At 55.3% G+C, this 27,142-nt stretch overlaps 4 protein-coding genes across 7 annotated transcripts in view; 2 read left to right on the top strand and 2 right to left on the bottom strand.

The window, feature by feature from the left end:
* The first annotated feature begins 343 nt into the window (after window positions 1-343).
* Window positions 344-3,482, top strand: LOC115903531 (vasotocin-neurophysin VT-like). The gene is made up of 3 exons (XM_030948093.1): window positions 344-475; window positions 2,168-2,369; window positions 3,310-3,482. Exons 1-3 carry the CDS (start codon window positions 356-358, stop codon window positions 3,480-3,482), a joined length of 495 nt encoding a protein of 164 aa, XP_030803953.1. The 5' UTR covers window positions 344-355.
* Window positions 3,483-6,874: 3,392 nt separating this feature from the next.
* LOC115903518 (neurophysin 1-like) lies at window positions 6,875-8,232 on the top strand. The gene is made up of 3 exons (XM_030948064.1): window positions 6,875-7,016; window positions 7,096-7,297; window positions 8,057-8,232. Exons 1-3 carry the CDS (start codon window positions 6,897-6,899, stop codon window positions 8,104-8,106), a joined length of 372 nt encoding a protein of 123 aa, XP_030803924.1. The 5' UTR covers window positions 6,875-6,896; the 3' UTR covers window positions 8,107-8,232.
* A 325-nt stretch (window positions 8,233-8,557) lies between these two features.
* Window positions 8,558-11,689, bottom strand: MRPS26 (mitochondrial ribosomal protein S26). 2 transcript variants are annotated; one of them, XM_030947771.1, is made up of 4 exons: window positions 11,409-11,689; window positions 10,532-10,669; window positions 9,385-9,508; window positions 8,558-9,153 (listed from the first exon to the last, which is right to left on the bottom strand). In XM_030947771.1, exons 1-4 carry the CDS (start codon window positions 11,669-11,671, stop codon window positions 9,022-9,024), a joined length of 657 nt encoding a protein of 218 aa, XP_030803631.1. In that variant the 5' UTR covers window positions 11,672-11,689; the 3' UTR covers window positions 8,558-9,021. The 2 variants fall into 2 exon arrangements, with proteins under 2 accessions (XP_030803631.1, XP_030803630.1); XM_030947770.1 differs by having other exon boundaries at window positions 10,532-10,708.
* A 5,771-nt stretch (window positions 11,690-17,460) lies between these two features.
* The window catches only part of PTPRA (protein tyrosine phosphatase receptor type A), a 126,700-nt gene continuing 117,018 nt past the window's right edge, over window positions 17,461-27,142 (bottom strand). For all 3 annotated transcript variants that reach the window (XM_030947014.1, XM_030947013.1, XM_030947015.1), the window contains 8 exons: window positions 25,577-25,726; window positions 25,375-25,468; window positions 23,984-24,060; window positions 22,151-22,285; window positions 20,116-20,241; window positions 18,977-19,128; window positions 18,241-18,376; window positions 17,461-17,554 (listed from right to left, as the gene is read on the bottom strand). In XM_030947014.1, coding sequence (XP_030802874.1) covers window positions 17,480-17,554; window positions 18,241-18,376; window positions 18,977-19,128; window positions 20,116-20,241; window positions 22,151-22,285; window positions 23,984-24,060; window positions 25,375-25,468; window positions 25,577-25,726 — 945 coding nt within the window. In that variant the 3' untranslated portion in view covers window positions 17,461-17,479. The remainder of the gene's footprint in view (window positions 17,555-18,240; window positions 18,377-18,976; window positions 19,129-20,115; window positions 20,242-22,150; window positions 22,286-23,983; window positions 24,061-25,374; window positions 25,469-25,576; window positions 25,727-27,142) is intronic.

A 27,142-nucleotide genomic window follows, 5' to 3' on the forward strand; every position in this document is an offset into this window, starting at 1 on the left:
TGAAGGATCAGCTCACCCTGAGCCCTCCCCCAGCCCATCCAGTGCCCCTCCCAAGCCCACCCCAGGGCCGCCCGTGCCCCCCGGAGCAGCCAAGGATGGGATTCACCAGCCCCGAGTGCTTTGCACTGAATCATCTCAGTTACAGATTTGTTTGGATGCGATTTGGGGGAACATTAAAAAAAAGAAAAGAAAGAAGACGGATTAAAAAAAAAAGAAAAGGAAAAACAACCAAAAAACCCAACCCACCCCTCTTCTTCTTCCTCCTCCTCCTCCCCGGGGAAGGGGTGATGGCAGCATAAATAGCAGCTCTCTCAGCACGGGGCCAGACGCAGCCGGAGCAGCTTCCCCTGGCACCATGGCCGAGCCTTCGCTGCCCCTCTCCTTCCTCTGCCTCCTCGCCCTGTCCTCCGCCTGCTACATCCAGAACTGCCCCCGCGGCGGGAAGCGGGCGCTGGCCGACACAGCTCTGAGACAGGTACGGGATGGGAACCTGGGGACAGGGATGGGGCTCCGGGAGGGACAGGGGGCTCCGGGGGGGCTCCCCGTCACCTCTGAGTGTGCCACGCTCCCGGGAGCAGCGGGGTTTTGGGGTGGGACAGTGGGGCAGGAGAGACCCCTCCAAAGTGATGTTGGCATCTGGAGAAGAGGCTCAGCAGAGCGTCCTGCAGGGCTGGGGGGGACAGGACAGGACAGAGCAGGGACAGGGGACAGGGAGGTCATGGGGACACCCCAAAGCTGGGACACGAGGTCACCGTTGCTGGTGGCAGAGACCAGCTCTGGTGGCAGAGTGGCACCTCCAGGAGCTGGAAGAGGAGCTGGTGGGGAGCTGCTTTCCATACACAGAGACAGAGAGGCTCTGGGGGGTACAGAAGCTCCCTGTCACCTCTGGGCACCACTGGCACCGTGGCACTGTGCCACCCTCCCGGGAGCAGAGAGGTTTTTGGGGTGGCTGGGGACACACGATGGGGCAGTGGCAGAGGAGTGACAGCTCCAAAGTGGCACCTGCAGGCTGATGTCCTTTTGTGGCTCAAGCTTGGCCACAGCAGAGTGTCCTGCTGGGCTGGGGGGGAGCAGGACAGGACAGAGCACGGACAGGGGACAGGGAGGTCATGGGGACACCCCAAAGCGGGGACACCAGGCCACCATTGCTGGTGGCAGCATGGCACCTCCAGGAGCTGGAAGAGGAGCTGGTGGGGAGCTGCTTTCCATCCTTCATCCCTACCCCCTCCATGCCAGAGGGGTTCCCAACGGGACACAGCACAGCTCAGCAGCCCAAAGGGGCCACCAGAGAAGGGCCCCAAGCCCCAGACTCCATCCACAACCTCCACATGTTCCTCCAGTTCCATCCACAACCTCCGACACGTCCATCCAGCTCCATCCACAAACTCCACACATCCATCCAGCTCCATTCACAAACTCCACACATCCATCCAGCTCCATTCACAAACTCCATACGTCCATCCAGCTCCATCCACAACCTCCACATGTCCATCCAGTTCCATCCACAACCGCCACACGTCCATCCAGCTCCATCCACGACCTCCACATGGTCCTCCAGCTCCATCCACAATCTCCACACATCCATCCACAACCTCCATAGTCCATCCAGCTCCATCCACGACCTCCACATGTTCCTCCAGCTCCATCCACAATCTCCACACATCCATCCACAACCGCCACACGTCCATCCAGCTCCATCCACGACCTCCACATGGTCCTCCAGCTCCATCCACAATCTCCACACATCCATCCACAACCTCCATAGTCCATCCAGCTCCATCCACAACCTCCACATGTTCCTCCAGCTCCATCCACAATCTCCACACATCCATCCACAACCTCCATAGTCCATCCATCTACATCCACAACCTCCACACATCCATCCAGCTCCATCCACAATCTCCACACGTTCCTCCAGCTCCATCCACAAACTCCACACATCCATCTATCTCCATCCACAATCTCCATAGTCCATCCAGCTCCATCCACAACCTCCACATGTCCATCCAGCTCCATCCACAACCTCCACATGTCCATCCAGCTCCATCCACAATCTCCACACGTTCCTCCAGCTCCATCCACAGGGCTGCATTCTCGTGGGGGTTTCTAACACCAGGGGCTGCACGAAGGGTTTGTTGGGGGTCACTGAGGCAGCTCCTCCCCGCAGTGCCTGCCCTGCGGTCCCGGCAACAGAGGGAGCTGCTTCGGGCCCGGCATCTGCTGCGGCACGGAGCTGGGCTGCTACCTGGGCACGGCGGAGACGCGGCGCTGCGCGCAGGAGGATGCGCTGCCCTCGCCCTGCCAGCCCGACGGGCAGCCCTGCGGCTCCGGGGGCCGCTGCGCCGCGCCCGGCATCTGCTGCACCGCCGGTAACCGGGCATGGACACCGGGAGGGTGGAGGGGTGGGGGAGAGCTCAGCAGGTGAAGCTTCTCTGGTGGGGTGGGTTGGTTTTAGGGAGGGGGAAGTGAGAAGTGGAGGGGAAGAGGTGTTGGGAGGTAACGTGGGGATGGGTGGGTTCAGGATGGGTGTAAGGGAGGAATTGCTCACTGGGAGTGTGGGGAGGTCTGGCATGGGGTGCCCAGAGAAGCTGTGGTTGCCCCTGGAAGTGCCCAAGGCCAGGTTGGACAGGGCTTGGAGCACCCTGGGACAGTGGGGGTGTCCCTGCCCACGGCAGGGGTGGCACTGGATGGGATTTAAGGTCCCTCCCCAAATCATTCCATCATCCTGTGGTCTCAAGCCATGACTTCTCTCACTTTTACCCCAATTCCCTCTCTGGGCAGGGTTGGGTGGGATATTGGGAATTAGGAATTGTTCCTTGTGAGGGTGCTGAGGCCTGGCACAGGGTGCCCAGAGCAGCTGTGGCTGCCCCTGGATCCCTGGAAGCGCCCAAGGCCAGGTTGGACAGAGCTTGGAGCACCCTGGGATAGTGGGAGGTGTCCCTGCCCCTGGCAGGGAGTGGCACAAGATGATCTTAGAGGTCCCTTCCCACCCAAACCATTCTGATCCTAAAGGATTGGGCTCTCAGCTCCTTCCTGACCCACCATGAGCTTTTCCTGGCCAGCACAGCCTCCCTGACGTGCCAGAAACCCCATCCCTGCCCCCTGCTTAACAGGAGAGCTAAAGAGATGAAGTGATGGAGATCAGGTTTGCCTGGGGGTTCCTTAACAGGGGAAGGAGTTGAACCATCATTTTCGGGGTACAAACTGTGCTGGCACCCCAGGCTGCCACCAACCCCCTCCCCAGCCGAAAACACCCCCCTGATGATCCCAAATAACCCGTGCCACTCCACCTTTTGCTTCGCGCGGCAGAGACGTGCACCATGGACAGCGCCTGCCTGGACGAGGGCGGCGAGGGCGCTCAGGAGGCGGCGGAGGAGAAGAACCTGACGCTGCTGGACGGCTCGGCCGGAGATCTGCTCCTCAAGCTCATGCACTTGGCAAACCGGCAGCAGCAGCAGCAGGGCAAGCACCCCCTGCTCTGAGCCAGGGCGTGGGGAGCCCCCCCTTACCCCGACAGACCCCCCCAGCTCGGCTCTGTACATACCTGACCCAATAAAAGCCCTCGTGCACTGTGGTGGCCTCGTCCTGGGCACTGGGGGTGGCTCCTGGGGGCTCCAGGGGGTCTGCCCGGGGCTCGGGATGGGGATGGTGGAGATCTTCTGTCCCAAAATCCAGGGGATGTCGCTGGGGCTCAGGATGGGGATGGTGGAAGATCTTCTGTCCCCAAATCCAGGAGATCTGCCCGGGGCTCAGGATGGGGGTGTTGGAGGGTCTTTTGTCCCCAGATCCAGGGGATCTGGCTGGGGCTCAGGATGGGGGTGTTGGAGGCTCTTTTGTCCCCAGATTCAGGGGGTCTGGCTGGGGCTCAGGATGGGGGTGTTGGAGGCTCTTTTGTCCCCAGATCCCCACAGAGTGCAGGTGGTTTGGCTGGGCTGGGTGCAGGATTTGGGCTCTGTCCTTTCAGCTCCCAGGCAGAGCTGGAATTTGGGATCTGGCCATGGGGTCCCACCCAGCAGCACCCCCAGACCCAGGGGACTGGGGACAGCTGGGATGTGCCGCTGGCACCTTACCTCGTGGCCAAGCCCCTCTTTGGGGCAGATTCGGGGCCTCGCTGCCTTCAGCAATCAGAACAGCATCTGCTAAAAATGATAACAAGTCAGGAAAAGGAAAAAGCACCCCAAATCCCTCAAGAGCAGAGAGGTTTGGGCTCCCAGCTCCAAAGACCCCTCCAGGGCTGGTCTCAACTTTCCCCATCCCCTCTGGACACCCACAGGGAGGATCAGTCCCCCCTATCCCACAGTCACCCCCAGGATTTGGGGTATCCCAGCCCTCTCCCGGCTCTCTTACCCTGCGGGGTCCTGGCTCCGAGGTCTCTCCGGGCTGCCACTGGCCAGGGCACAGGGGACAGCTCGTCCTTTATAGCGTCCCTGAGGGAGGTGGTGCGTCCCGGAGGTGGAGCTCCCTGACACCGGGATCAGGGACACTCCCTGCAGCCCCAGGACCTGCAGGATTGATCCAGGACCTCAGTTGAACAGAATCAGGACTGCATGATCGATCCAGGACATGCAGGATTGATCCAGGACCTGCAGGATTGATCCAGGACCTCCAGGATTGATCCAGGACATGCAGGATTGATCCAGGACATGCAGGACCAATCCAGGACCTGCATGATAGATCCAGGACATGCAGGATTGATCCAGGACCTGCAGGATTGATCCAGGACCTCCAGGATTGATCCAGGACCTCCAGGATCGATCCAGGACCTGCAGGATCGATCCAGGACATGCAGGGTCTATCCAGGACCTGCTTCCCACAGCCAGCATTTGATCCCAGCCCTGCGGAAGGGGGGTGATCCCAAATCACCCCAAAATCATTGGGAAAGGGGTGACACCAGCATGGATGAGGGACTCCAAGCTGGGATGAGGGAACTGGGCTTTCAGCCCAGCTCCAGCACTCGGATTTTCCAGGATGTGAACCCCCAACATTCCTGCAGCACTGGGAATGTGGGGCTGAGCTGGGATTGCTCTGTCTGATGAACACCTCAAAATCAGGCAAAAATCGAGCCCCCAAAAAGCACCAGGGGCTGATAACTGAAGGTTTTCCCCACTTTTCTACCTGAGACACATCCAGCCGGGGTCTGGGCATCCCTGGAGCAGCCACAGGGGCTCTGGGATGAGAATTCCCTCCCTCCACCCTGTGCTGCAGGTGGAGCTGAGCTCCTGGGACAGCTGAGCCCCATTTCCAACCCCTGACCATGGATCCCAGTGCCTGCCTTGTCCCCAGGGACTGGTACTGACCCAGGCTGGGTGACAGGGACCTGGCTGCCCTCGTGGCAGCCTCGCTAAGTGGTGAATTTTGAAGCAAGCCAGAGGGATAGGAAAAGGTCACGGCTGTCCAGCTCTGGGCTGCCTAATTCCCAATTAAGGCAGTGCAGGCTAATGATCTCAGTGGACGTCAAGGTTTGTCCTCAGCAAGGAAATTTATTCAAGCTGGAAGCTCCTAATTGGGATAAGGAAGGCAAGGGCCGGGGTGAGCAGGACCTTGGGTGGTTGCGTCAGCCTTCGGCCTCATCCTCGGCGCTGCTTCTCAGGGAGGAGGAGGGGGGACTTTGTCTGCTGGTGATGGGGCTCAGCACACCACCCTGAATCCCTGTGTGCAGCTCCAAGGAGAGGCAGTGGGGAAATTTGGGGTTTCAGGCCTTTGCAGGGAGGTTTGGCATTCTCAGGTGGCTTTGGAGCTGTTGGATGAAGGTGGGTGGGGATGGGCTGGGCGTCACTCTCACCCCAGAGAGGGATGAGCCCAGTGCTGAGCATCCCCCAAAGGCCAAGGCCAACAAGGACATTCCCATGGCTGATCCCAGAGGATATGGGGCTGCTTCCTCCCACCCAAAGGGATTTGAAGGCAAGGGAAGCACACACCCTTCTCACCCCGCTCCTGGGTGGACTCAACCTCCAGCTGCCTTCCTTCATCCCTACCCTCTCCATGCCAGAGCGGTTCCCAACGGGACACAGCACAGCTCAGCAGCCCAAAGGGGCTGCCAGAGAAGGGCCCCAAGCCTCAGACTCCATCCACAATTTCCACATGTTCCTCCAGTTCCATCCACAATGTCCACACATCCATCGTCTCCATCCACAACATCCACATGTTCCTCCAGCTCCATCCACGACCTCCACACGTCCATCCAGCTCCATCCACAACCTCCACACATCCATCCACAACCTCCTCACATTCCTCCCGCTCCATCCACAAACTCCACACATCTATCCAGCTCCATCCACAACCTCCAAAAGTCCATCCAGCTCCATCCACAACCTCCACACATCCATCCAGATCCATCCACAAACTCCACACATCCATCCAACTCCATCCACGACCTCCACACATCCATCCAGCTCCATCCACAACCTCCACATGTCCATCCACAACCTCCACGCATTCCTCCAGCTCCATCCACAACCTCCACGCATTGCTCCATCCACAACCTCCACGCATTCCTCCAGCTCCATCCACAACCTCCACGCATTGCTCCATCCACAACCTCCACGCATTCCTCCAGCTCCATCCACAACCTCCACGCATTCCTCCAGCTCCATCCACAAACTCCACGCATTCCTCCAGCTCCATCCACAAACTCCACAGTCCATCCAGCTCCATCCACAAACCTCCACACGTCCCTGCCAGACTCATCACTGAGGAGAAAACCAGCGCCTTGTCCTTGACCTCACGTCCTCGACCTCCAGCTATTAGCTGAGCCCTCTGCTGTGGGAAGCAATGCCTTGTGGTTTTTAAGGAACACTGGTGACGCTGGTGCCAGAATCCCTAAGCAGGAGCCAGGACTATAAATACAGGGCCAGCTGTTGGGATGAGCAGCCAAAAATCCCCCCTGTCCCGCTGCCATGTCCTGCAAGGCTCTGGCTCTCTGCCTCCTGGGGCTCCTGACTATTTCCTCTGCTTGCTACATCCAGAACTGCCCCATCGGGGGCAAACGAGCTGTTCTGGACATGGACATCAGGAAGGTAAGTCCTGGGGAGCTTGGAGCACTCCCAACCCCATGTTTCCCTTCTCCCAACCTTCTTCCCCCCGTTCCCCGAGCAGTGCCTGCCCTGCGGCCCCCGGAACAAGGGCCACTGCTTCGGGCCCAACATCTGCTGCGGGGCGGAGCTGGGCTGCTACATCGGCACCTCGGAGGCGCTGCGCTGCCAGGAGGAAAACTTCCTGCCCACGCCCTGCGAGTCGGGACGCAAACCCTGCGGCTCCGGAGGGAGCTGCGCCGCTCCCGGCATCTGCTGCAGCACGGGTGAGGGCGGCACGGCATCCCGGGATTGCTGTCCCGAGCCCTCGCACAGCCGGGAGGGAATTCAGGGTTCTATAGAATAGTGGGAGAGGGGAGGATGCTCAAGGGATTCTTTGTCCCATCCGTGTGTCCATCCATCACCAGAGCACGCTCCAGGACCTGTCCAGACCGCAGGGAAGGGATGAGACCGGGAGGGTTTGGGGAGGAGGGAAGCAGACAACAAATTTTGAAGGCTGAGCAAGTGCAGGAGCCACATCCCCTCCTCTCATTAGTTTTCCTCAAAATCCCGCCCTCCTCCCTAAATTAAACTGGCAGGGATCCTGCTGTAAATCCTGGAAGCTTCAGAGAATGGAGTGAGCAGGAGCTCATTAAACCCCAGTGCTGGGGGGCCTCTGGGGGCTGTTTCAGGGGGTCTCTGGATGTTTGGGGGATTTCTGGGGGCTGTTTTGGGGGGTTCCTGGGGGCTATTTTGGGGATCTCTGGGAGCTGGTTTGGGGAGTCCTTGAGGGCTGTTTTTGGGGGGTTCCTGGGGGATCCCCTGTTTTGGGGGTTTCTGGGAGCTGTTTCAGGGATCTCTGAGAGCAGGTTCAGAGGGTCCCTGGGGGTTGGTTCAAAGGGTTCCTGGGGGCTGTTTTGGGGATCTCTGGGAGCTGGTTCAGAGGGCGGTTTCAGGGATCTCTGGGGCCCGTTTTGGAGGGTCCCTGGGGTGTGGTGGGTGCTGCTGCCTGGTTTCACACCACACTCTCTCCTCTCTCCCCTCAGAGGGCTGTGGCACTGACTCATCCTGTGACCAGGAGCTGCTGTTTGTGTAGCCCACCCAGGAGAGAACCTGCAGGATCCTGCATCCATCGCTGTCCCAGCCCAACCTCGGGGCTGTGACTCAGACTGAAGTGATGAGATTAATTAGAAATAAAACTTGGACAGAAAAACAGTCCAGACACAAGCTGTGGGTTTTGTGTGCTCGCCTGGTTGAGGTGCAGGCTTGGGAGAAGAAGACACTTTTAGGGAAAAGTGGAGGTAAAAAGTGAGGGTTTCAGGTCAATGAACTGAGGGAGGGAGGGAATGAGGGAGAGGGACCTGCAGACCATTGGTGAACCACAGCAAACTCCAGGCTCAGCCCAAAACCAGAAGTTTTAGGACAAACCTGACAGCCTGCAAGACCCCAACAACCCAGAACACCCAAAGTCATTACAATTTTATCTACACCTTCAGTGGTGATGAATAAATTAAGCCTAAAGGGAGGAATAATGAGACACCAGAAACCCTGGATCATTCAGACACATTTTCTTATTCAGCCACACCAAGGGATGTGTAGAGGGTTTGAAGAGTGAAATCAGGATTACAATTAATTCCTTCCCCCAACAACAAAAAAAGGGAAGGTCAGAGTTTCCTACAAATTCATTCAGCCCTCCTTTGCCTTTGGAAGCAGCCAGAGGAGCTGACAGCGAGGAGCTGAGCCAGGCTCTGCCTTGGGACTGCTCCTGCTCCTCCCCACATGCTGTGTGTGAAGGCAGCAGGGATCCAAACACGTGGGAGGTGGGATCACAGGCACAGCAACAGGGGCTGAGCCAGGCTGCTGGAGCCTCCAAGTTTCCCTCACCCCCTCTCCTGCAGGCGTTAACCCTTTGGAGGCGGCACAGCCAGAGCCCTTCTCCACCACTTCTGAGGCCAATTTATACATTCCAAAGAAGGATGTGTGTGTTTTCTGAGGGGCTCAGCCAGGGCTGCTAGGAGAGCACCGTGCGCTTGACGATGCGCCCGTCCTTGTCGATGGCAAAGTTGTAATTCCGGGGGTTGTCCAGGCACTCCTCGATCCGAGCCTCCAGGTTCTCGGGGGTGATGAAGTTTTTGGCTTCCTCCTGAAGCAAAGGACAAGGATTGTCCCCCTCAGGATTATCCCAGCCTGCTCCCAGAGCTCTGGCTCAAGCTCTCTGCCATCCACGCGCTGTCAACACCCCTGGAAGGTGCTGACGCTTGTGCTCCCAGCTGCCAGCTGAGAAATCCGTGGCAAACAAGCCCACGGCTCCCACATGGCTCCCTGGCAGGGAATTCTGGCAAGCTGCTCCCCAGGAGGCACCAGCTGCTCCTACCTGCAGCTGGAGAACCTCCTTCTCCTTCTCCTCCAGGAAAGCTTCCATTTTCTTGGCCTGTTTCTCTGCAATCTCTGATTTCCTCCTCTTCTGCTCCTCCTCTTCTTTCCTGAGTCTCTCCTCTCTGCCAGACAGAAAGGAAAATGTGATGGAGGAGGTGACACATCCACCCAGAGCACCTTGACTTGGCCCTCAGCAGCAAAAGGCACAGGAACCATGAGAGCTGCACAGGCAGATTTATTTAACCACGTCAGGATTTCCCAGAATCACAGAATCAGTCAGGGTGGGAAAGGCTGTGTCCTCTTCTCCTCTGCTGCCAGGCTGCAGATCCTGACCCATCCTGGCTGCACCCTCCTGCCAGGGAGTTGTGGACAGCCACAAGGTCTCCCTTGAGCCTCCTTCTTTCCAGGCTGAGTCCCCCCAGCTGCTCCCACCAGGACCTGAGTTCCAGACCCTTCCCCAGCTTTGCTGCCTTTCCCTGGAACACTCCAGCATCTCCAAGACCTTCCTAAACTGGGGGCCCAGAACAGGACACAGCACTCCAGGTGTGGCCACAGGGGAAGAATCCCTTCCCTGCTTCTGCTGGCCACACCATTCCTGATCCAGGCCAGGAGCCTGCTTGGCCACCTGGGCACACTGCTGGCTCATGTCCAGCCTGCTGTCCATCTGTCCCTGCAGGTCCCTTCCTGCCTGGCTGCTGTCCAGCCCCTCTGTCCCCAGCCGGCAGCACTGCAGGGGTTGTTGTGCAGCACCCCACACTCGATCTTGTTCCTCATTTCCTTGGACTCAGCCCCTGGATGCAGCCTGTGCAGGTCCCTTTCAGAGCCCTCCTGCCCTGCAGCACACCCACACTCACACCCAGCTCGGTGCCACCTGCAAATCTGCTGGTGGTGAACTCAACCCGCTCATGGAGATCATCAGCAAAGACACCAAACAGGGCTGGGGACACCCTGACCCCTGGGGACACCTCTGGTGGCTGGGTGTGACCATTCCCCACCGGGAACCATGAACCAGTTCCTAACCCAGCCCAGAGTGACCCCGCCCAACCTTCTCTGTGAATGTTAGCCCAGACTAACTCAGCTCTGCCTGAGCAGAGGCCCAAGCGGGCAGGGCAGAGCCCCCCGTGCCCTGCAGGGGCCGTGCTGACCTGCGGGCCCTCTGCCGGCCGTTCTCCTCCTCGTTCCAGGCCATCAGCCGCCGGTGCTCCTCCAGCTCCTCCGGCGAGCCCCCGGCAACCAGGCGCTCCTCCCTCTTCTTCTGCAGCACCTCGGCCCTGAACTCCGCCCTGCAGGGCCGGGGGAGGGCCCTGAGCTCCTGCCCGGGGCTGCCAGCACAGCGGGGTCTCCACAGCAGAGCCAGCGCCAGCAAGCTGCCCTCAGTGCTCCCAGTGCCACCACCCTGCCCCTCAGTGCCCCTCAGTGCTGCCAGTGCCACCACCCTGCCCCTCAGTGCCCCACAGTGCTCCCAGTGCCGCCACCCTCACTCTTCCCTGCCCCTCATCAGTCCAAACCCCACCACCCTTGCCACCCCCCAGATCTCCCTGCTCCCGTTACAAAGTGCCCCACACCCACTGCCCCACAGCCGCCCTGTCCCTCACAGCGGCCCCAAATGGCCACAAGGCCACACCCCACTGCCTCCCAGCCCCATATCCAGCCTCCCACCCCACAGCCAGCCCTCTCTTGTTCCACATCAGCCCTCCAGCACTTCATTCATCCTCCAACTCCATCCCCAGAACCACCCCCAACCTTCCCCTGCCCCACAGCAGCCTCACAGCCCCATATACAGCCAATCCTGTACCCAATCCAGTCAGCCCCCAAAAACCTCACACCCAGCCCCAAAACCCCGTACCTACCCCTTCAACCCTCCCCTGCCCCACAGCCGGTCCCCTTCCCAAACCCACAACCACCCCAGCCCCTCCCAGCCCCATAACCAGCCCCAGCCCATGTCCGACCTCCCCTGCCCCACAAACCCCCCCGCCTCCAGCCCCCATCTCCATGGCCACAGCCCATCCCCGCCCCCGGTACCGGAGGGCGCTGAGCACCAGCCGGTGCTGCCGGTACCGCTCCAGCACCACCAGCAGCTCCTCGGGGTCCACGGGCGGCGGCAGCTTCACCCGGCCCGCCTTGGACTTGGCGGGGGGGTCGTGCCGGGTCTTGCGGCCCCGCGCCGGCACCGCCCGCGGGGCCCAGGCGGGGCAGAGGGCCGGGAAGGGGCCGGGGCCCAGAGCGGCCGGCAGCCCCGGGAGCGGGACGGAGCCCGGGCAGCAGCGCCTCAGCGCCCGCAGCATGGCGGCGCCTGAGGGACGCCGCGGCGCGGACAGTGACGTCACATCTGCGCGCGGCGCGGCGGGGAGGGCGGGGAGCGGGGCATGATGGGAAATGGAGTTCGGGAGGGGAGAGGGACACGGACACGCGTGGGGGAGAGACACCCTGCACGGGACAGGGACAGCCAGGGGACAGGGACACCGGCGGGATAGGGATATCCTACACGGGACAAGGACACCCGTGGGACACACGGAGATCTGTGGGACACACGGACGCCAGCGGGGACACGGACAGCCAGGGGACATGGACACCCGTGGGGCAGGGACACCTACAGGGGACATGGACACCCGTGGGACACACTGACACCGGTGGGGACAGGGATATCTTACTCGGGACACCCGTGGGACAGGGACAGCCAGGGGACAGGGACATTCGTGGGGCAGGGACACCCTACAAGGGGACAGGGAAATCTGTGGGACACGGACACCGGCGGGGACAGGGAGACCCGTGGTACAAGGACAGCGGCGGGGACAGTGACACCCTATAGGGGACAGGGACATCCGTGGGACACGGGCACCTACGGGACAGGGACAGCCCCACAGGACACGGCACCCCAAAATCGGACACCCGCCCCGGGGGGACACGAATTGCCCACCCAAGGATCCCAAGGGACGCCACCCCTGCCACCCACAGCCCCAAGGGACACCGCTGTCCCCATCGTCCCCATGCCACCCCCCCCGCGAGCCCCTCCATCACCATCACTGCGCACAGATCCCCCCCCAGCCCCTTTATTCCCCACGGGGGGGTCCCGGTTCGCTCCCGCGGGGGTCGCTGGCTCCGGTCAGGGGCGCAGAGCCGGGGGCTGCGGGAGAGGGGCGGGGGGACCGGTCAGACCCGGTCCCGGGGACCCCCGGGATGGGTCAGACACAGTCCCAGAGACCCCCCCAGGACCCCCATGATGGGTCAGTCCCGGTCCTGGAGACCCCCAGGATTAGTCAGTCCCAGTACCGGGGACCCCCAGGATCCCCAGGACCTCCAGAATCGGTCAGTCACGGTCTTGGGGACCCCCCAGGACACCCAGAGTCGGTCAGACCCGGTCCCGGGGACCCTCAGGACACCCAGGATGGGTCAGACCCCGTCCCAGGGAACCCCAGGATGGGTCAGACCCGCTCCCGGAGACCCCCAGGATGGGTCAGACCCGGTCCCGGGGACCCCCCCAGGACCCCCAGCCCCGTTCCCGCTCACCGGCAGCGGCTCCTCCCGCCGGGGGGGACACGGGAGGGGACGGCAGCGCCCCAAAGGGGACGGGACCTGCAGGAGAGGGGAGAAAAAAGAGGGAAAAGCAGCCGGGATTCGGGGGGGGGGGGATCACCCCGGGAGTGGGGGGAATTTCAGGGTGGATAAAGTGCGGGGGATTCGGGGAGGAAGGGAAATGGGAGGGGAAGATAAACACGGGAAAAGGGGGTGAACCGGGAGGGGGGGGATCATTCAGGGAGGGGGATAAACTGAGGGGGTGATAAACCCGGATAATTCAGGGAGGGGGATAAACGGGGGGCATTTTAGCCCGTGGGGGTGATAAACCTGGATAATTCAGAGAGGAGGATAACCCAGAGTGATAAACCCGGATAATTTAGGGAGGGGGATAACCCAGAGTGATAAACCCGGATAATTCAGGCAGGGGAATAAATTTGGGTGGGGATTTTAACCCGTGGGGGTGATAAACCCGCAGTGGGGCTTAACCTGGGGCAGAGATAAACCCAAGAATCCAGCGGAGGGGATAATCGCGGGACAGGGATGTAATTCCGAGGGGATACAATCCAGGGAGGATAATTTGGGGCAGTGTAACTCGGGCAGGGATAATCCAGAAGGATTTTAACCCCAGGACAGGGTGCGGGGGACACACAAACCCTGGGCATGGGGACACAGGCGGGGTGGGCATCACCCCGGCAGGGACGGGGATGAGCCGGAGGGGGGTGACCCGCGGGGGACACCCTACCTGGAGGTCGCTGGGGGTGCGCAGGTCCCGCTTGCCCCCCGGGTACCATCCGTGGGACCAGTGCTGGCCGCGGGCGCGGGGCGGGGCGCAGCTCAGCAGCAGCAGCGCCAGCAGCAGCAGCGACCCGCGGGGTGCCATGGCCGGGGGGCTGCGGGGACACGGGTGGCACTGTCCCACCGGCATCCGCTCCGGGGACATCCCCGGGGGGCTGCGGCAGGGCTGAGCACCCGTGGGTGGGTTTGGGATGGAGATTCTGAGGGGATGAGCACCCGTGGGTGGGTTTGGGATACAAATCCAGAGGGGATGAACACCTATGGGTGGGTTTGGGATGCAGATGCAGAGGGGATGAGCACTCTGGGTGGATTTGGGATGGAGATCCCAAGGGGATGAGCACCCATGGGTGGGTTTGGCATACAAATCCAGAGGGGATGAACACCCATGGGTGGGTTTGGGATGAGTTTGGGATGCAGATCCAGAGGGAATGACCCAGCATCATTTTGGGGTGGGTTTGGGATGGAGATGGAGGGGATGAGCACCCACGGGTGGGCTGGGGTGGGTTTGGGATGCAGATGCAGGAGGAGATGACCCAGCATCACTTTGGGGTGGGTTTGGGATGGAGATCCAGAGGGGATGAGCACCCATGGGTGGGTTTGGGATGCAGATCCAGAGGGGATGAGCACCCATGGGTGGGTTTGGGATGAAGATCCAGAGGGGATGAGTACTCTGGGTAGGTTTGGGATGGAAATCCCAAGGGAATAAGCACCCACAGGTGGGTTTGGGATGGAGACGGAGGGGATGAGCACCCGTGGGTGGACTGGGGTGGGTTTGGGATGCAGATCCCAAGGGGATCACCCAGCATCTCTTTGGGGTAGGTTTAGGATGCAGATCCAGAGGGAATGAGCACCCGTGGGCGGACTGGGGTGGGTTTGGGATGGAGATGCAGAGGGAATGAGAACCTATGGGTGGGTTTGGGATGCAGATCCAGAAGGGATGAGCACTCTGGGTGGGTTTGGGATGGAGATCCAGGGGGATGAGCACCCATGGGTGGGTTTGGGATGCAGATCCCGAGGGGATGAGCACTCTGGGTGCCCTTTGGGGCTGGAGAATCCGGAGGGGCTCAGCACCCCGGGCTGCTGCTGGGGTTTGGATCCAGCATGGACATTCCCCCTACCCCCCCCAGATCCCATTTGGGGTCTGATTTGGGGCAAGCAGGACCCCCCAACCCGGGGCCCGTGCCGTGGCCGGGGCAGCCTCACCTGGGCGGGGGCCGGTGGTGGCCGGAGGTGGCAGCGGTGGCGGTGCCGGTGACAGTGGCGGTGGTGACAGTGGTGGCAGCGGCCGGCAGGGCAGGCACCGCTATTTGAAGGGCTCGGTGACAGTGACGTCGGCCCGGCCACCGTTCCCCCGGGGGACAGTGACCTCGCTGATGGCACTGACCTCCCCGTGCCGGTGCCCGGTGCCTCTTTGTCCCCAAATCCCCCTGGCACCACAGAACAGCACCCCGAGACCCCTTTTTGGGGATTCTGCCCTGGGGACCCCCCAGAACGAGCTCATTTCCCATTTCCTGGCAGCTGGGAAAGGGATGGATGCAGATTGTCCCTCTGCAGCTCCAGGGATGCTCTTGGTGAAAGCAAATTCCCCGTGCCTCAGTTTCCCAGCCCCCGTTTCCTTGGTTCTGCCCCCATTTCAAATCTGTCACCCTCAAAGTGGGGCTGGAGGCTGGCAGTGGCCATGGAGCCCACAGCTCCCAGCTCAGGGGATGTGCCAGAGTTTGGGAAGGGGATTTAGGCAGGATCTGGCCCTGGATTATCTCCAGCAGCTGCTCATCTCTCTGATATTTGCAGTTGGATGCAGGATGGGGCCAGGGCAGATGCTGTGGCAAAAGCTCAAGGCAGCTCCTGGCACCCCAAAATTTCCCCAAACCCCCTGAGATCCTGGGAATGAAGGAAAAAAGGGGAAATGGAGGGACTTGTTGGGGTGGTCCATGCTCCTGGGTGGAGCATCTGTGGGGACAAATGAAGCCCCCCTGTTCAAGGAGGGTCCCCATTTCTTTGGGGTCACCACATTTATTTCTGAGGGTGTCTGACAGCCTTGGCCCAAAGCCCCCAGAATTTAGGAGTTGGAATTTATTGGCAATGGGGTGATGTTGGGGCTCATGAGGGGTACCAGGTGATGGAGTGGGGATGGTGGCAGCAGCAAAACAACTTTTGGGGGTGTTTTGTGTGGCTGAGGGTGCCCCCTTGCCTGTGTGCCTCCACTGAATCCTGCCTGGATGGAAAAAGCTGAAAAAAACTTGGATACTCTGACTCCTGGGCTGGTTTTCCCCAGAATTTCCTAAATTTCAACCCCATATCCTGAGCCTAGAACATCCCTGTCAATATTCCTGGGCCCTGCCACCCATCCTGTGCTCCCCAGCACTGTTAGGGGTGTCCAGAGAAATCCTTGGGGTGAAGCCTCTGCTCCAAACCAGTTCTCCCAGTGCCTGCAGAGGGGATGGAGCTCCCCCATTAACGTGGCCATGGTGCCCCTGACTGCAGGAGGGACAAGGAAGGTGTTTCCTCAGCCTCTGCTTCATAAGAAATATATAAAATTACCCATATTAACCTGTTTTTTTCCTAAGATACAAGTGCTGCACCCCTGGTCCTCAGGATATTTCTTGAGCCTTTGGATTCTTCTTGAAAGAGAGCAGGCCTGGAGTGGGGATTTGGGAAAAATCCTGCCCTGTGAGGGTGGGCAGGCCCTGGCACAGGGTGCCCAGAGAAGCTGTGGCTGCCCCTGGATCCCTGCAAGTGCCCAAGGCCAGGTTGGATGAGGTTTGGAGAGATCTGGGATAGTGGAAGGTGTCCCTGTCATGGATATTGGATTGGATATTCTCTGAGATCCCTTCCACCCCAAACCATTCCCTCATTCTGTGATCTCTTAGGATGCCAGGAAAAATAACTGGAAATCTCCCCCAGCAGCTGAGGCTGGAGCTCACCTGGTGCACAGAGCCCCAGCAGGGATGGCAGTGACCACCCTCAGCTCAGGGCCACAGGGCCAACCCCAATCCCTGCTCTAAAATCCAGCTCCAAACACACAGACCTTTCCTTCAGGGAGCAAAAATCCTTTTGGTTTTCTGGGCTTTGCTTTTTTGGGGTCGAAATCCCAACATTTGGGTGCTGCTGTGTGGCAATTACAGTTTCCAAACCAGCAGTACATGGTGGCCTGACCCTGAGGGAGCAAAGTTTTTAGCTTTTGGTACAAAAATGAGGGTATTTATATATAAACACACACACAGAATGAGCTTTTTTTTTTCTCCTTATTTTTTTTTTTTTTAGAGCTGACCAGCAGAAAAATGTGAAACCATTTCCCTGCAGGTTTGGAAAAGCTTGTGCTGGTAGGGTTATGGTGGTGGAGAGGGTTTGGGTTTTGTTTCAGATGAGATCCAGGATATCTTTCTTTCCTTTTTTTTTTTTTTAAAAAGGTTTTACTCCCTCAAGAAAAAAAAAAGAAAAAAGAGATTTACAAACAAAATAACAGGCTGTATCAACTCTCTAGAAGAGAGATGGTATGACAATATTAATCCAAACATCAAGCTATTTAATTCCCCAATAAAACATTGGAAAAAAAGGAGCCAACAGTATCTGCACTAACACTTTGCTACATATAAAATCTCCAGCTAATATGAAGCTTATGGTACCAACCTCTAAAACAGTTAAGATATATACACATAGGTTTTGTTTTTGTTTTGTTTGGGGGGGTATATTAACAAACAGAATATTACAAAATATTAAAGAAGGCAACTCTTCTGTCATTTCAGGGAGGGTGGGTGTGGATTTTTTGTTCCTGTTTTTCTTCACTTGAAGTTGGCGTAGTCTGAGAAGGCGTCGATGTATTCCTGCACCACCTTGTAGCAGAATTCGTACTGTTCCTGTGGGAGTTCAGAGACAACAGGCTCACAGCAGGAAAATCCACACCTGAGACAGCTTGGGCAGGTGTCCAGAGCAGGTCCCACCTCCCTGTGACCCCCAAACCCTTCCTGGGGTACCCATGGCAAAAGGAATTCTGTTTTCCCCTTCCCTCTCTGAGGTTCTGTTTGGATCCCAAAAGATTTTTCTTCTAAAGCCCTGAGCAAATCCCTCTTGCAAGATCCTACCCAGCCCCAACTCTACCAATGTGCAGGGTTCCACAGCCACTCCAGGACACTTCTCCAGGAGTTTCAGCTCATTAATGTATGGACTGTGGCTGAGGATGTCCCCAAGGAGGTTCCTACAACTTCTCTCAGTGCTTAAAAGGCATTTGATGCCTTAACAAGAGGAAGGGGAGGCAGCTCCTGGCCCACCCTCACAGAATCATGGATCCTGGAATGGTTTGGGTTGGAAGGAACCTTGAGATTGCTCCAACCCCCTTCCATGGTCAGGGACACTTTCCACTGTCCCAGGTTGCTCCAAGCCCCATCCAGCCTGGCCTTGGGCACTCCCAGGGATGATGAACCCACATCTCCCCTCATTCCCTCTTTCATGGAGAGCAAAAACCTTGAACCAAAGAGGTTTTTGCTCAACACTGAGACCCCCAGCCCAGCCTTGCTGAGGTTCTGGTGGGGCAGGAGGCACCTACCAGTGTCTGCACCATGTGTGGCCTCTGTAGTCTTAAACTCTTGACTGTCTGAAAGACATCGAGGATGGCCTCTGCCTTCACCCTCTCCAGGACAGTGCTCAGCGCACAGAAGGTGCCCGTTCTTCCTGCTCCAGCACTGGGAAAGAGAAACCAGGAGCTGAGGGAAAACCCCTGCTGCCTTTGCCCAGAGGACAATCCCCGTGGGAAGCTCTGGAGAACTGGAGGAGCCACAGCCCTGCCTCAGTGTCACTGCCATATTTTCTGGAAAAATCCCTGAGAAGCCTCAGAGAAATAGGAAAACAATTCTTATCTCATTTGCTTCTCCTGTGTTTGGTGCTTTGGAATGTGGTTTGGAGATTGTTTACCCACAGATGGTTGTTTCATTGGTTTCATATCAATTGTTTTTATTTAATGACCAATCACCATCAAGCTGTGTCAGGGCTCTGGAGAGAGTCATGAGTTTTCATTATTATCTTTTAACCTTCTCTAAGTATCCTCTCTGTATTCTTTAATACAGTACAGTATTCTTTAATATAATATAGATCATAAAATAATAAATTAACCTTCTAAGAACATGGAATGAGATTCATCATTCCTCCCAACAACCCCAAAAATACCACACCCCACCCTCTCCCACTTTATCCAGGACACAATTTGGGATTGTGACCATCTCCCAAGCTCCTGGTGGAGCAGATCCCCTCAGAGGGGTGGCCCAGCTGCTCCAGCCAGGCTTTACCTGCAGTGCACAGTGATGGGGTGGTTGCCAGACTGCTGCTGCTGCTTCTGCACCGCTGCAATGATGTTGATCATCCCCTTCCCATCTCCGGGGATCCCAACCTCTGGCCAGCCATGGAAGTGAAACTGTCGGATCTGTCGGCTCTTGTTCTCCTGTGGGGAGGGCACAGCTCCAGGTCAGGCTGAGGGATCTGTACCCAGGAACCCAGGGGCTCAGGGCTTTGGGATAACAATTCCTGCTTGAGGAGAAGTGGCATTCCCAGGGCAAGGAGTAGGGGAAGTGTGGGGAATGGGGAGCCGGAGGGAGATAAGTTTTAGTATAGCATAATATAATGTAATGTAATGTAATGTAATATAATATAATATAATATAATATAATATATTATTATATAATTAATTATAATTATTTTTTTTAATATAATATAATATAATATAATATAATATAATATAATAATAAATTGGCCTTCTAAGAACATGGAGTCATGTTCATCATTTCCTTCCTGCCATGGGGGACCCCAAAAATACCACAGGGATTTTTGGAAGAGGCAAGCAAAATCCTTGTAGGAAAGCTGCTTGTGGAGGAATGGCATTCCCAGGGTAAGGAGCAGGGGAAGTGTGGGGAATGGGGAGCAGGAGGGAGGCTTGCTGGTGAGGGCAGCAGGAATGAGCAGCAGGACAGGGATATAGGGATAAAATCCCTTTGGGACAATGGGGAGCTGATGGAACACCAGCTCATGGCAGTGAAACCCAGGAGCATGCAGAGGTCCCCAGGTGTCACAGACATATTTTCTGAAAAATCCTTTCAGCTTCTCCATGTTTTGCTACTTTGGAATGTGATTTGGAGAATTGTTTACCCAGCATGTGAAATTGTTTTTAATTAATGGCCAATGACAGCCAGCTGTGTCAGATTCTCTGAGTCTGTCACGAGATTTTATTATTCACTCCTTTCCAGCTTTCTGATGAAATCCTTTCTCTCTATTTATTTAGCATACTTTTAATACATCATTTTCTTTTAATATATATCATAAAATAATAAATCAACCTTCTGAAACACGAAGGTCAAGATTCTCATCTCTTCTCTTGTCCTGGGGACCCTCAAACACCACCCACCACACCAAGGGGGTGCAGCCAGGCTCTTACCCTGGTGTTGGTCACCAGCAGGTCCCTCACTGTGTAGCTCTCACACTCCTCCTCCTTCTTCAGCTCCACCGTGATGTCCCCGTAGGACACGGAGCCGTCGGACGGCCAGTACTGGGCACACTTCTCCTGAGGAGGCAGCACAGGAGGGTTGGGAAGGATGAAAGTTTTGATAAGAAAGTCTCACAGATGTGTGTGCTTAGCAGAAAGATTTTTGGGTGTAGAGTTTGATGAAGGAATAGAGATGGAAGCAAGTTTGGATATAGAAGAAAAGAATTGCTGAGCCACTCTTACTGGATAACCAAGGAAGCAAAGGGTGTGTTAGTTAGAAGGGGTTTTTATGACAGAGCAAAGGATAAAGCCACCTCAAACAAGAAGATGTTTTTACCAAGCAGAAAGAGAGCACAGGCAAACAAATCAGCAAATGTTGCAAGTAGAAAAAAGGTCTCAGAATTTTCTACTGCAAGAAAACTGAAAAACAACTTCTAGCTTAAACTGTAATGTACTGACTTTTAGTGATTGGAGAACAGTAACATGAATATGGTAATTACAGTAGTTATGATAGGCTAGAGATAAAAGTTAAGGTATAGATTGATTCTACTGTATGAAGATGCTCAGCAAAGAAAAGTATAGAATGCATTGTGAGCAAAAGAAAAGTATAGAATGTATTTGTAAACTAAACTAAGGGTCTCAGGCCTGCCTGCAGCTGGAGCTGACAGCTGTAGGCACAGCTCTGTCACCCACAAACCTGGACTGCTGTGACACCTTGGATGGAATAAACTGCATTTTGGAGAGCCCCTGGAGTCCCTCATCTCTCATTCAGGCTCTTACAAAGGAGGCTACAGGGTGACTAATCCCTATTCTTCCCATGGATTTGGATAGAAGAATCTCCTGGCAGCTGCCCAACCCCAGGTGGTGTTGAGCTTTACTGGATCATGCAAAACTGCACTTGTATAATCGTTTAATGACTATGATAAATTATATGATTGTTAATTGTAATGATTGTTTGGCAATTGGATATGATTATTGTTTAATTGTACCTGTGGAAACCCATGGCACTGTGAATATTTCTCTGTCTGCTCTGGGGTGCCCTGACCCCCAGGGGAGCACTGACTTTGACCCTCACTCATGGAGAAAGTTTTCCAGACTTCAAGGTAAAGCAGAATCCACAAAAGTGTGAAATAGATTATAGAGAGCAGTGTAGGTTTATCACTTGGTGAGAAATTTAGGTTTTGGGATTTTTAGTGTGTTGTAGATGGAAGGGAGATGGAAGGCACAGGGTGTTGTCCTGGGTTTCTTCTTCATGCTTCTTCTTCCTCCTTCTCCATAGGTTTGGGTGGCATTTGGTAATTGGGCAGAAAAGTCTGCATTGTGAGCTCTGTGGGATCAGTTATTGGGTTAAAAGGGAAATAATCTAGTTGTCAGTTCTTAATTGGATAGTTTAGTCTTAAAAGACCTTGTAACAAGAGATTGTTGGCCATTTTGTGCCTTCTAATGAAAAGCTGCCAAACTCACAGGGGTGAAGCTGTTTTAGTGATAAGAAATAATAAACACTTGAGTCTGAACATGAATTACTGTCTCAAGTGCCTTCAATCCAGACCCAGAAAAACTAACAACTGGGACCCCTCACAGTAACAAGAATCATGAGAAATTATGTTTGGGGGGTTTGATGGAGATTACAAGAATCCATGCTTGGATGAGATCAATGCATACAATAGAACAATATAAGTTTAATAATTATTATGTAGTTATATAAAGATAAGGGTATAAAAATGTGTTGGAGAGACCATGTTGGAGTCAGCTTTGGGTCTGTACCCCTGACACCCAGAGCTCCTCAATAAAAGCCCCTGCATTTAATCATTCTGTGATTATGTGTTTCTGAATGCTAACAGTGGGATCCCACAGGCTTCACAAACTCCCAGAATCACAGCCTGGTTTGGGCTGGAAGGGACCCTAAGGATCATCCCATTCCAAACTCCTTCTGTTCCTTCATTTCTTTATCTCCCTGGTGTTTAGTGCAGATAACCCAGGAACTTACCTGGCCTCTCTCCTCCAGCTCTGTCAGCATCACTATGGAGCAGGATTTCCACTCCCAGATCATCCTCCAGAAGTCCTCTATCGTGTGCTGCAGCGGTCCTTGGCTGGCGATGTAGGAATCCTTCTGGCGATACCCCTGGAATTTGGGAGCAGGGTCAGTGCACCAGCAGCAGGAACCTCGTGGACACAGCTGGCCCACCAAGCTCAGTTCCATTTTGGGAGGATCACACCCCCTACACACACATAGCTTTATCCATTTGAGTTTCCAGCACACCTAAGCAATATTGAAAGTTCTGGAGCAGAGCTTTGCCTTAACTCAAAGTACTCCAGGTATGATTTTTATTTGGGATTTGTCACCATCATATTTTCTGGAAAAATCCCTTTGCCAGGATTTCTTCTCCTGGGAAGCTGAGAAGCCCCAGAGAAAAATGAAAACAATATTATCTCATTTGCTTCTCCTGTGTTTTGCTGTTTTGGAATGTGATTGGAAATTGTTTATCCAACATGTGAATTGTTTTGACTTAATGACCAATCATGGTCAGGCTGTGTCGGACTCTGAGGAGTCAGTCACAAGTTTTTATTATTATCTTGTTAAACCTTTTGTAAGTATCCATTCTCTATTCTTTAGTATAAATTTGGTATAGCATTCCTTAATGTAACATAATAAAATAATAAATTGGCCTTCTAAGAACATGGAGTCAGATTCATCATTTCCTTCCTGCCACAGGGGATCCCGAAAATGTCACAGGGATTTTTGGAAGAAGCAAGCAAAACTAAACAGCACTGGATGATCTTTGAGGTCCCTTCCAAGCCAGACCATTCTACGATCTGTGAAAACCAGCAGGAAGGCTGGATGACTCTGGCTCTTCCACAGCCACAAAGAGTTTTTGTTTCCAAACCCCTGTGACTGCCCTGTGCCCTCCCTGCAGACTGTGACTGCAGATGCTTCGTCATTTGGAGTTTGTCATTTAAGCAAAGTTCAGCAGAGGCAGGAAATTGAATCCTCAGCCCAAATTGCTTACATGCCATGGAAATTTTCTGATCTGGATGCACAACAAGGCAGCTGCTCCTGGCTGCTCCCACAGCCACAGCAGGCAGCCAGCAAAGGAGATTTTGGGGGACAATTAATTAGGGATGTTAGAACTGGCAATAAACTGGTTTTAGTGAGCAAACTAAAGCGATTGCCTTTTTGGGGGAATAAAAAAGAGCCCTGTGTCATTAGGAGAGGAAAACAGAAATTGGGCTGGAAAAGAGCAGGGTCTGTGCCTTGGCCAGCACTGGCATCACTGCATGGAGATCAATACTCATCTGAGATGTCTCTCTGGAGCCCACAGGATTGCTCAGGAGAGAAGAATGTGCAATCACTTATCTCCTCCTCAGAGTGAGGACAGCACTTAACCTCCCTGCCTCTCCTCCTGCCACCACCCAGACAGGTGTAATGGGATTGACCTGGCTCCTCTCCAAGGTTTTGGGATTGTGTATTGCTCCCTAAGCTAATCTGGTGGATGTTTTCTGATCAAATGGCCAGTGTTATTTCCATGGATACATGGATCCTTTCTCCACAGCCATCAGCAGAGCCCAGAGGGACAGAAATGAGCTCAGGATTTGGAAGTTCTGCTCAGGTTCCAACTCTCCTCTCCCACAAGGAGCTGGATATACCTGGGTGGTTCTTGGAGAAAGAAACCAGCACCATCCAGTGATACAAAGCAAAGTCACAGGGAGGGAGCTGTACAAAACCCATAAAAGGGGTGTTTGGGATAAATTCTTCCCAAAGGAAGCAGAATGAGGTGGTTTCCATTGGGAGAAGATGGGAAGAAGACTGGAGAAGACTCACATCAATGAAGGAAGCGTTTACATAGTCTGTGTTCTCTTCCCCTCTCTTCACTGGAATGATTACTCGGTTGAACTCATCTGGAACAGAACAAAACCATCTGAGATTTGGGATAACCTGTATGGCCTTTAACTGGGGAGTCACCAAGCCCCAAGTGGGAGACAGAGATAAGGGAAGGGGAGCACAGTGCACCAGGCTGGGACAAGGACAGCCAGCTCCACCCTCTGCCATGGCCTGGTTTGGGGCAGAGGAAGGAGATGCTGAGCTCTCCAGGGAAAGGACCTGCTCAGCACTGGGACTCCCTTCCCTCTGAGGCAGAGCAGAAACCAGCAGAGAGGGTCATACAGGGCTGGTTGCCCATCTGTGTCCAGAGAAAGTCTGAGTCTATCTTCAGGCATGGAGGAGGCTCCACAACCTCCCTGGGCAATTTGTATCAGCACCTGGTGACCCCTACAGCCAAAAAGTGTTCCCTGCTGTTCAGAGGGACCCTCCTGTGGTCGCTGTGTGCCCACAGCCCCTTGTCCTGTCCCTGGCCACCACTGACAGAGCCTGGCTCTGTCCTCTCTGCACCCTCCCTGCAGGTGTGGATGGACAGGGATGAGGCCCCAGAGCCTTCTCTTCTCCTTCTGAGCATTCCCAGCTCTCCCAACCCTTCCTGGAGCTTTCTCTTCTCATTCTGAGCAGTCCCAGCTCTCCCAGCCCTTCCTGGAACCTTCTCTTGTCCTTCTGAGCAATCCCAGCTCTCCCAGCCCTTCCTGGAACCTTCTCCTTCTGAGCAGTCCCAGCTCTCCCAGCCCTTCCTGGAACCTTCTCTTCTCCTTCTGAGCAGTCCCAGCTCTCCCAGCCCTTCCTGGAACCTTCTCTTCTCCTTCTGAGCAGTCCCAGCTCTCCCAGCCCTTCCTGGAACCTTCTCTTCTCCTTCTGAGCAGTCCCAGCTCTCCCAGCCCTTCCTGGAACCTTCTCCTTCTGAGCAGTCCCAGCTCTCCCATCCCTTCCTCAGGGCAGAGATGCTCCAGCCCCCTCCCTGGGCTGTCCCCAGTCTGTCCATGTCCCTCCTGTCCTGGACCCAGTGCTCCAGGTGTGGCCTCCCCAGTGCTGAGCAGAGGGGCAGGATCCCCTCCCTGGACCTGCTGGAAGAGTTTTGTCTCCCACAGCCCAGGACACCACTGTCCCTTTTGTCACAAGGGCACTTTGCTGGCTCAGGTTCAGGCTGCAGTCTGTCAGGACCCCCAGGTCCTTTCCTCCAAGCTGCTTTTCCACCCAGCTGGGTGACCCCAGTCCAGGGGCAGGACTCTGCCCTTTTCCTTGAACATCACAAGGTCCCTGTTTGCCCCATTTCTCCAGCCCAATTCCTGTCCCCACACCCACCAGACCCTCAGCCAAACAAGCCTTACATGGAATTATCTGAAGCACCCTGTTCTTCTTCATGTTGGCCGGCAAATTGCCCGTTCTCATCTTGTCATTCTGGATTTTGATTGAAGTGAGCTTCTGCAGGACAAGGAGAAAAGCAGAGGGGATTTTCAGAGCCACCCAGTGCCAGGTGATCCCTGCACCATCCCAGCAGATCCACCAGGACAGGACAACAGCCACACTCACCTTGAACTCCTCCTCCAGCCCGTTGCTGCTGGTCCCTGGCACTTTGTTGTAGATCTTCTGGAGGTGGATCTCTAAGGAGGTCACCTCCAGCTCCGTGTCACCGTACAGATAGTGCTCCAGAAGTGCTTGGTATATGAACACATACTGCATCTGCAGGGTTGCAGGGAGAAGAAAGGAGTAAAATCAAGTCTCAGTCTTTCTGAAATCTTAATTTTTAAATTAGTCTTACTGCTTATAACTGCACCTCCCCCTCTAGCCATACAAGTTACTTTGCTTTCTTTCCCCTGCCATGTTCCATGCCCAGTGAGCACATGCTGAGTGCAAACCCACCGACCCCTGCCCACTCTCTGAGACCCCAAAAAACTGAGTGACAACCTTCCTGCCACCAAATGGGGACTGTTTCTTTATTTACCACATCAAGCAAAGCAGAAGTGACACAAAATGTTCTCCAAGCCTGGAGAAAAGGAGGCTCAGGGGGGACCTTGTGGCTCCACAAGATTCCCTGACAGGAGGGGGCATCCAGGGGGAAACAAGGGACAGGATGAGAGGGAATGGCCTCAAGCTGTACCAGGGGAGGGTCAGGTGGGATATTGGATAAATTTCTTCATGGAAAGGGCTCTCCAGCCCTGGCACAGCTGCCTGGGGCAGTGTTGGGAGTCCCCATCCTTGAAGAACTTAAAAGCCATGTGGATGTGGCACTTGGGGACATAGTCAGAGGTGGCCTTGACAGTGCTGCTGGATTGGATGATCTTAAAGGACTTTTCCAACCCCAAAAAATCAGTGATCCTATGATGATTAACACTGTGGGATCTACACTCTCCCAGAGGCAGGACAGGGCACTGAGGACAATGCTGGAGACCACCTGGCTTTGAATTCCAACTTCTCCCTCTCTCCCATGGAAAGTCTGGCACCACCACTGTGAAAACCATGTGGATGTGGCACTTGGGGACATGGATCAGTGGTGGCCTTGGCAGTGCTGGAGAATAGTGGGACTGTATCTCAAGGGTCTTTCCCAACCTAAATGATTTAATGATTCTGCAAAGGGGATTAAAAAGAGCAGGACCCTGAGCAGCATCACCCAAAACGAGGGACAGCACAACCCTCACACATCCTTTGAGTGGGTGAAGGAAATACCTGCCCTGAGGGCAGGTGTTCCAGATTGCAAGGCAAGATGTATTCTATTACCATCTGTATGGCAGTTGTCTTTTGTCAAGTGGGCAGTTTTCCTTATCTCTCTCTTTGAGTGACCACAATCACTCCTCCCCTGGGAGGTGACATCTGCTGATAACAGCTATTGAATGCCACTGCATGGCTGATGAGAACTACAGCATCCCTTTGGGAGATGCTCTGCTCAGGGGGAGGAGCCAAGCATTCCTACCTGGATATAATCTGGAGATTCTGGAACACCAGCACAGCTTCTCCACTGGATTTCCCAGAGGAACAGCAGCTGCCTCTTCTTCCACTGGATTCCCAGAGGAAGACTACACCCTTTTCTACAGGATCCCTGCTCCAGCAGAACCACACCTGACACTCCAGGAGGGCTGCAGCCACAATTCCAATTGGACT

The sequence above is a fragment of the Camarhynchus parvulus genome, chromosome 4, assembly GCF_901933205.1.
Source record: "Camarhynchus parvulus chromosome 4, STF_HiC, whole genome shotgun sequence".
Classification (NCBI taxonomy): Eukaryota; Metazoa; Chordata; class Aves; order Passeriformes; family Thraupidae; genus Camarhynchus; species Camarhynchus parvulus.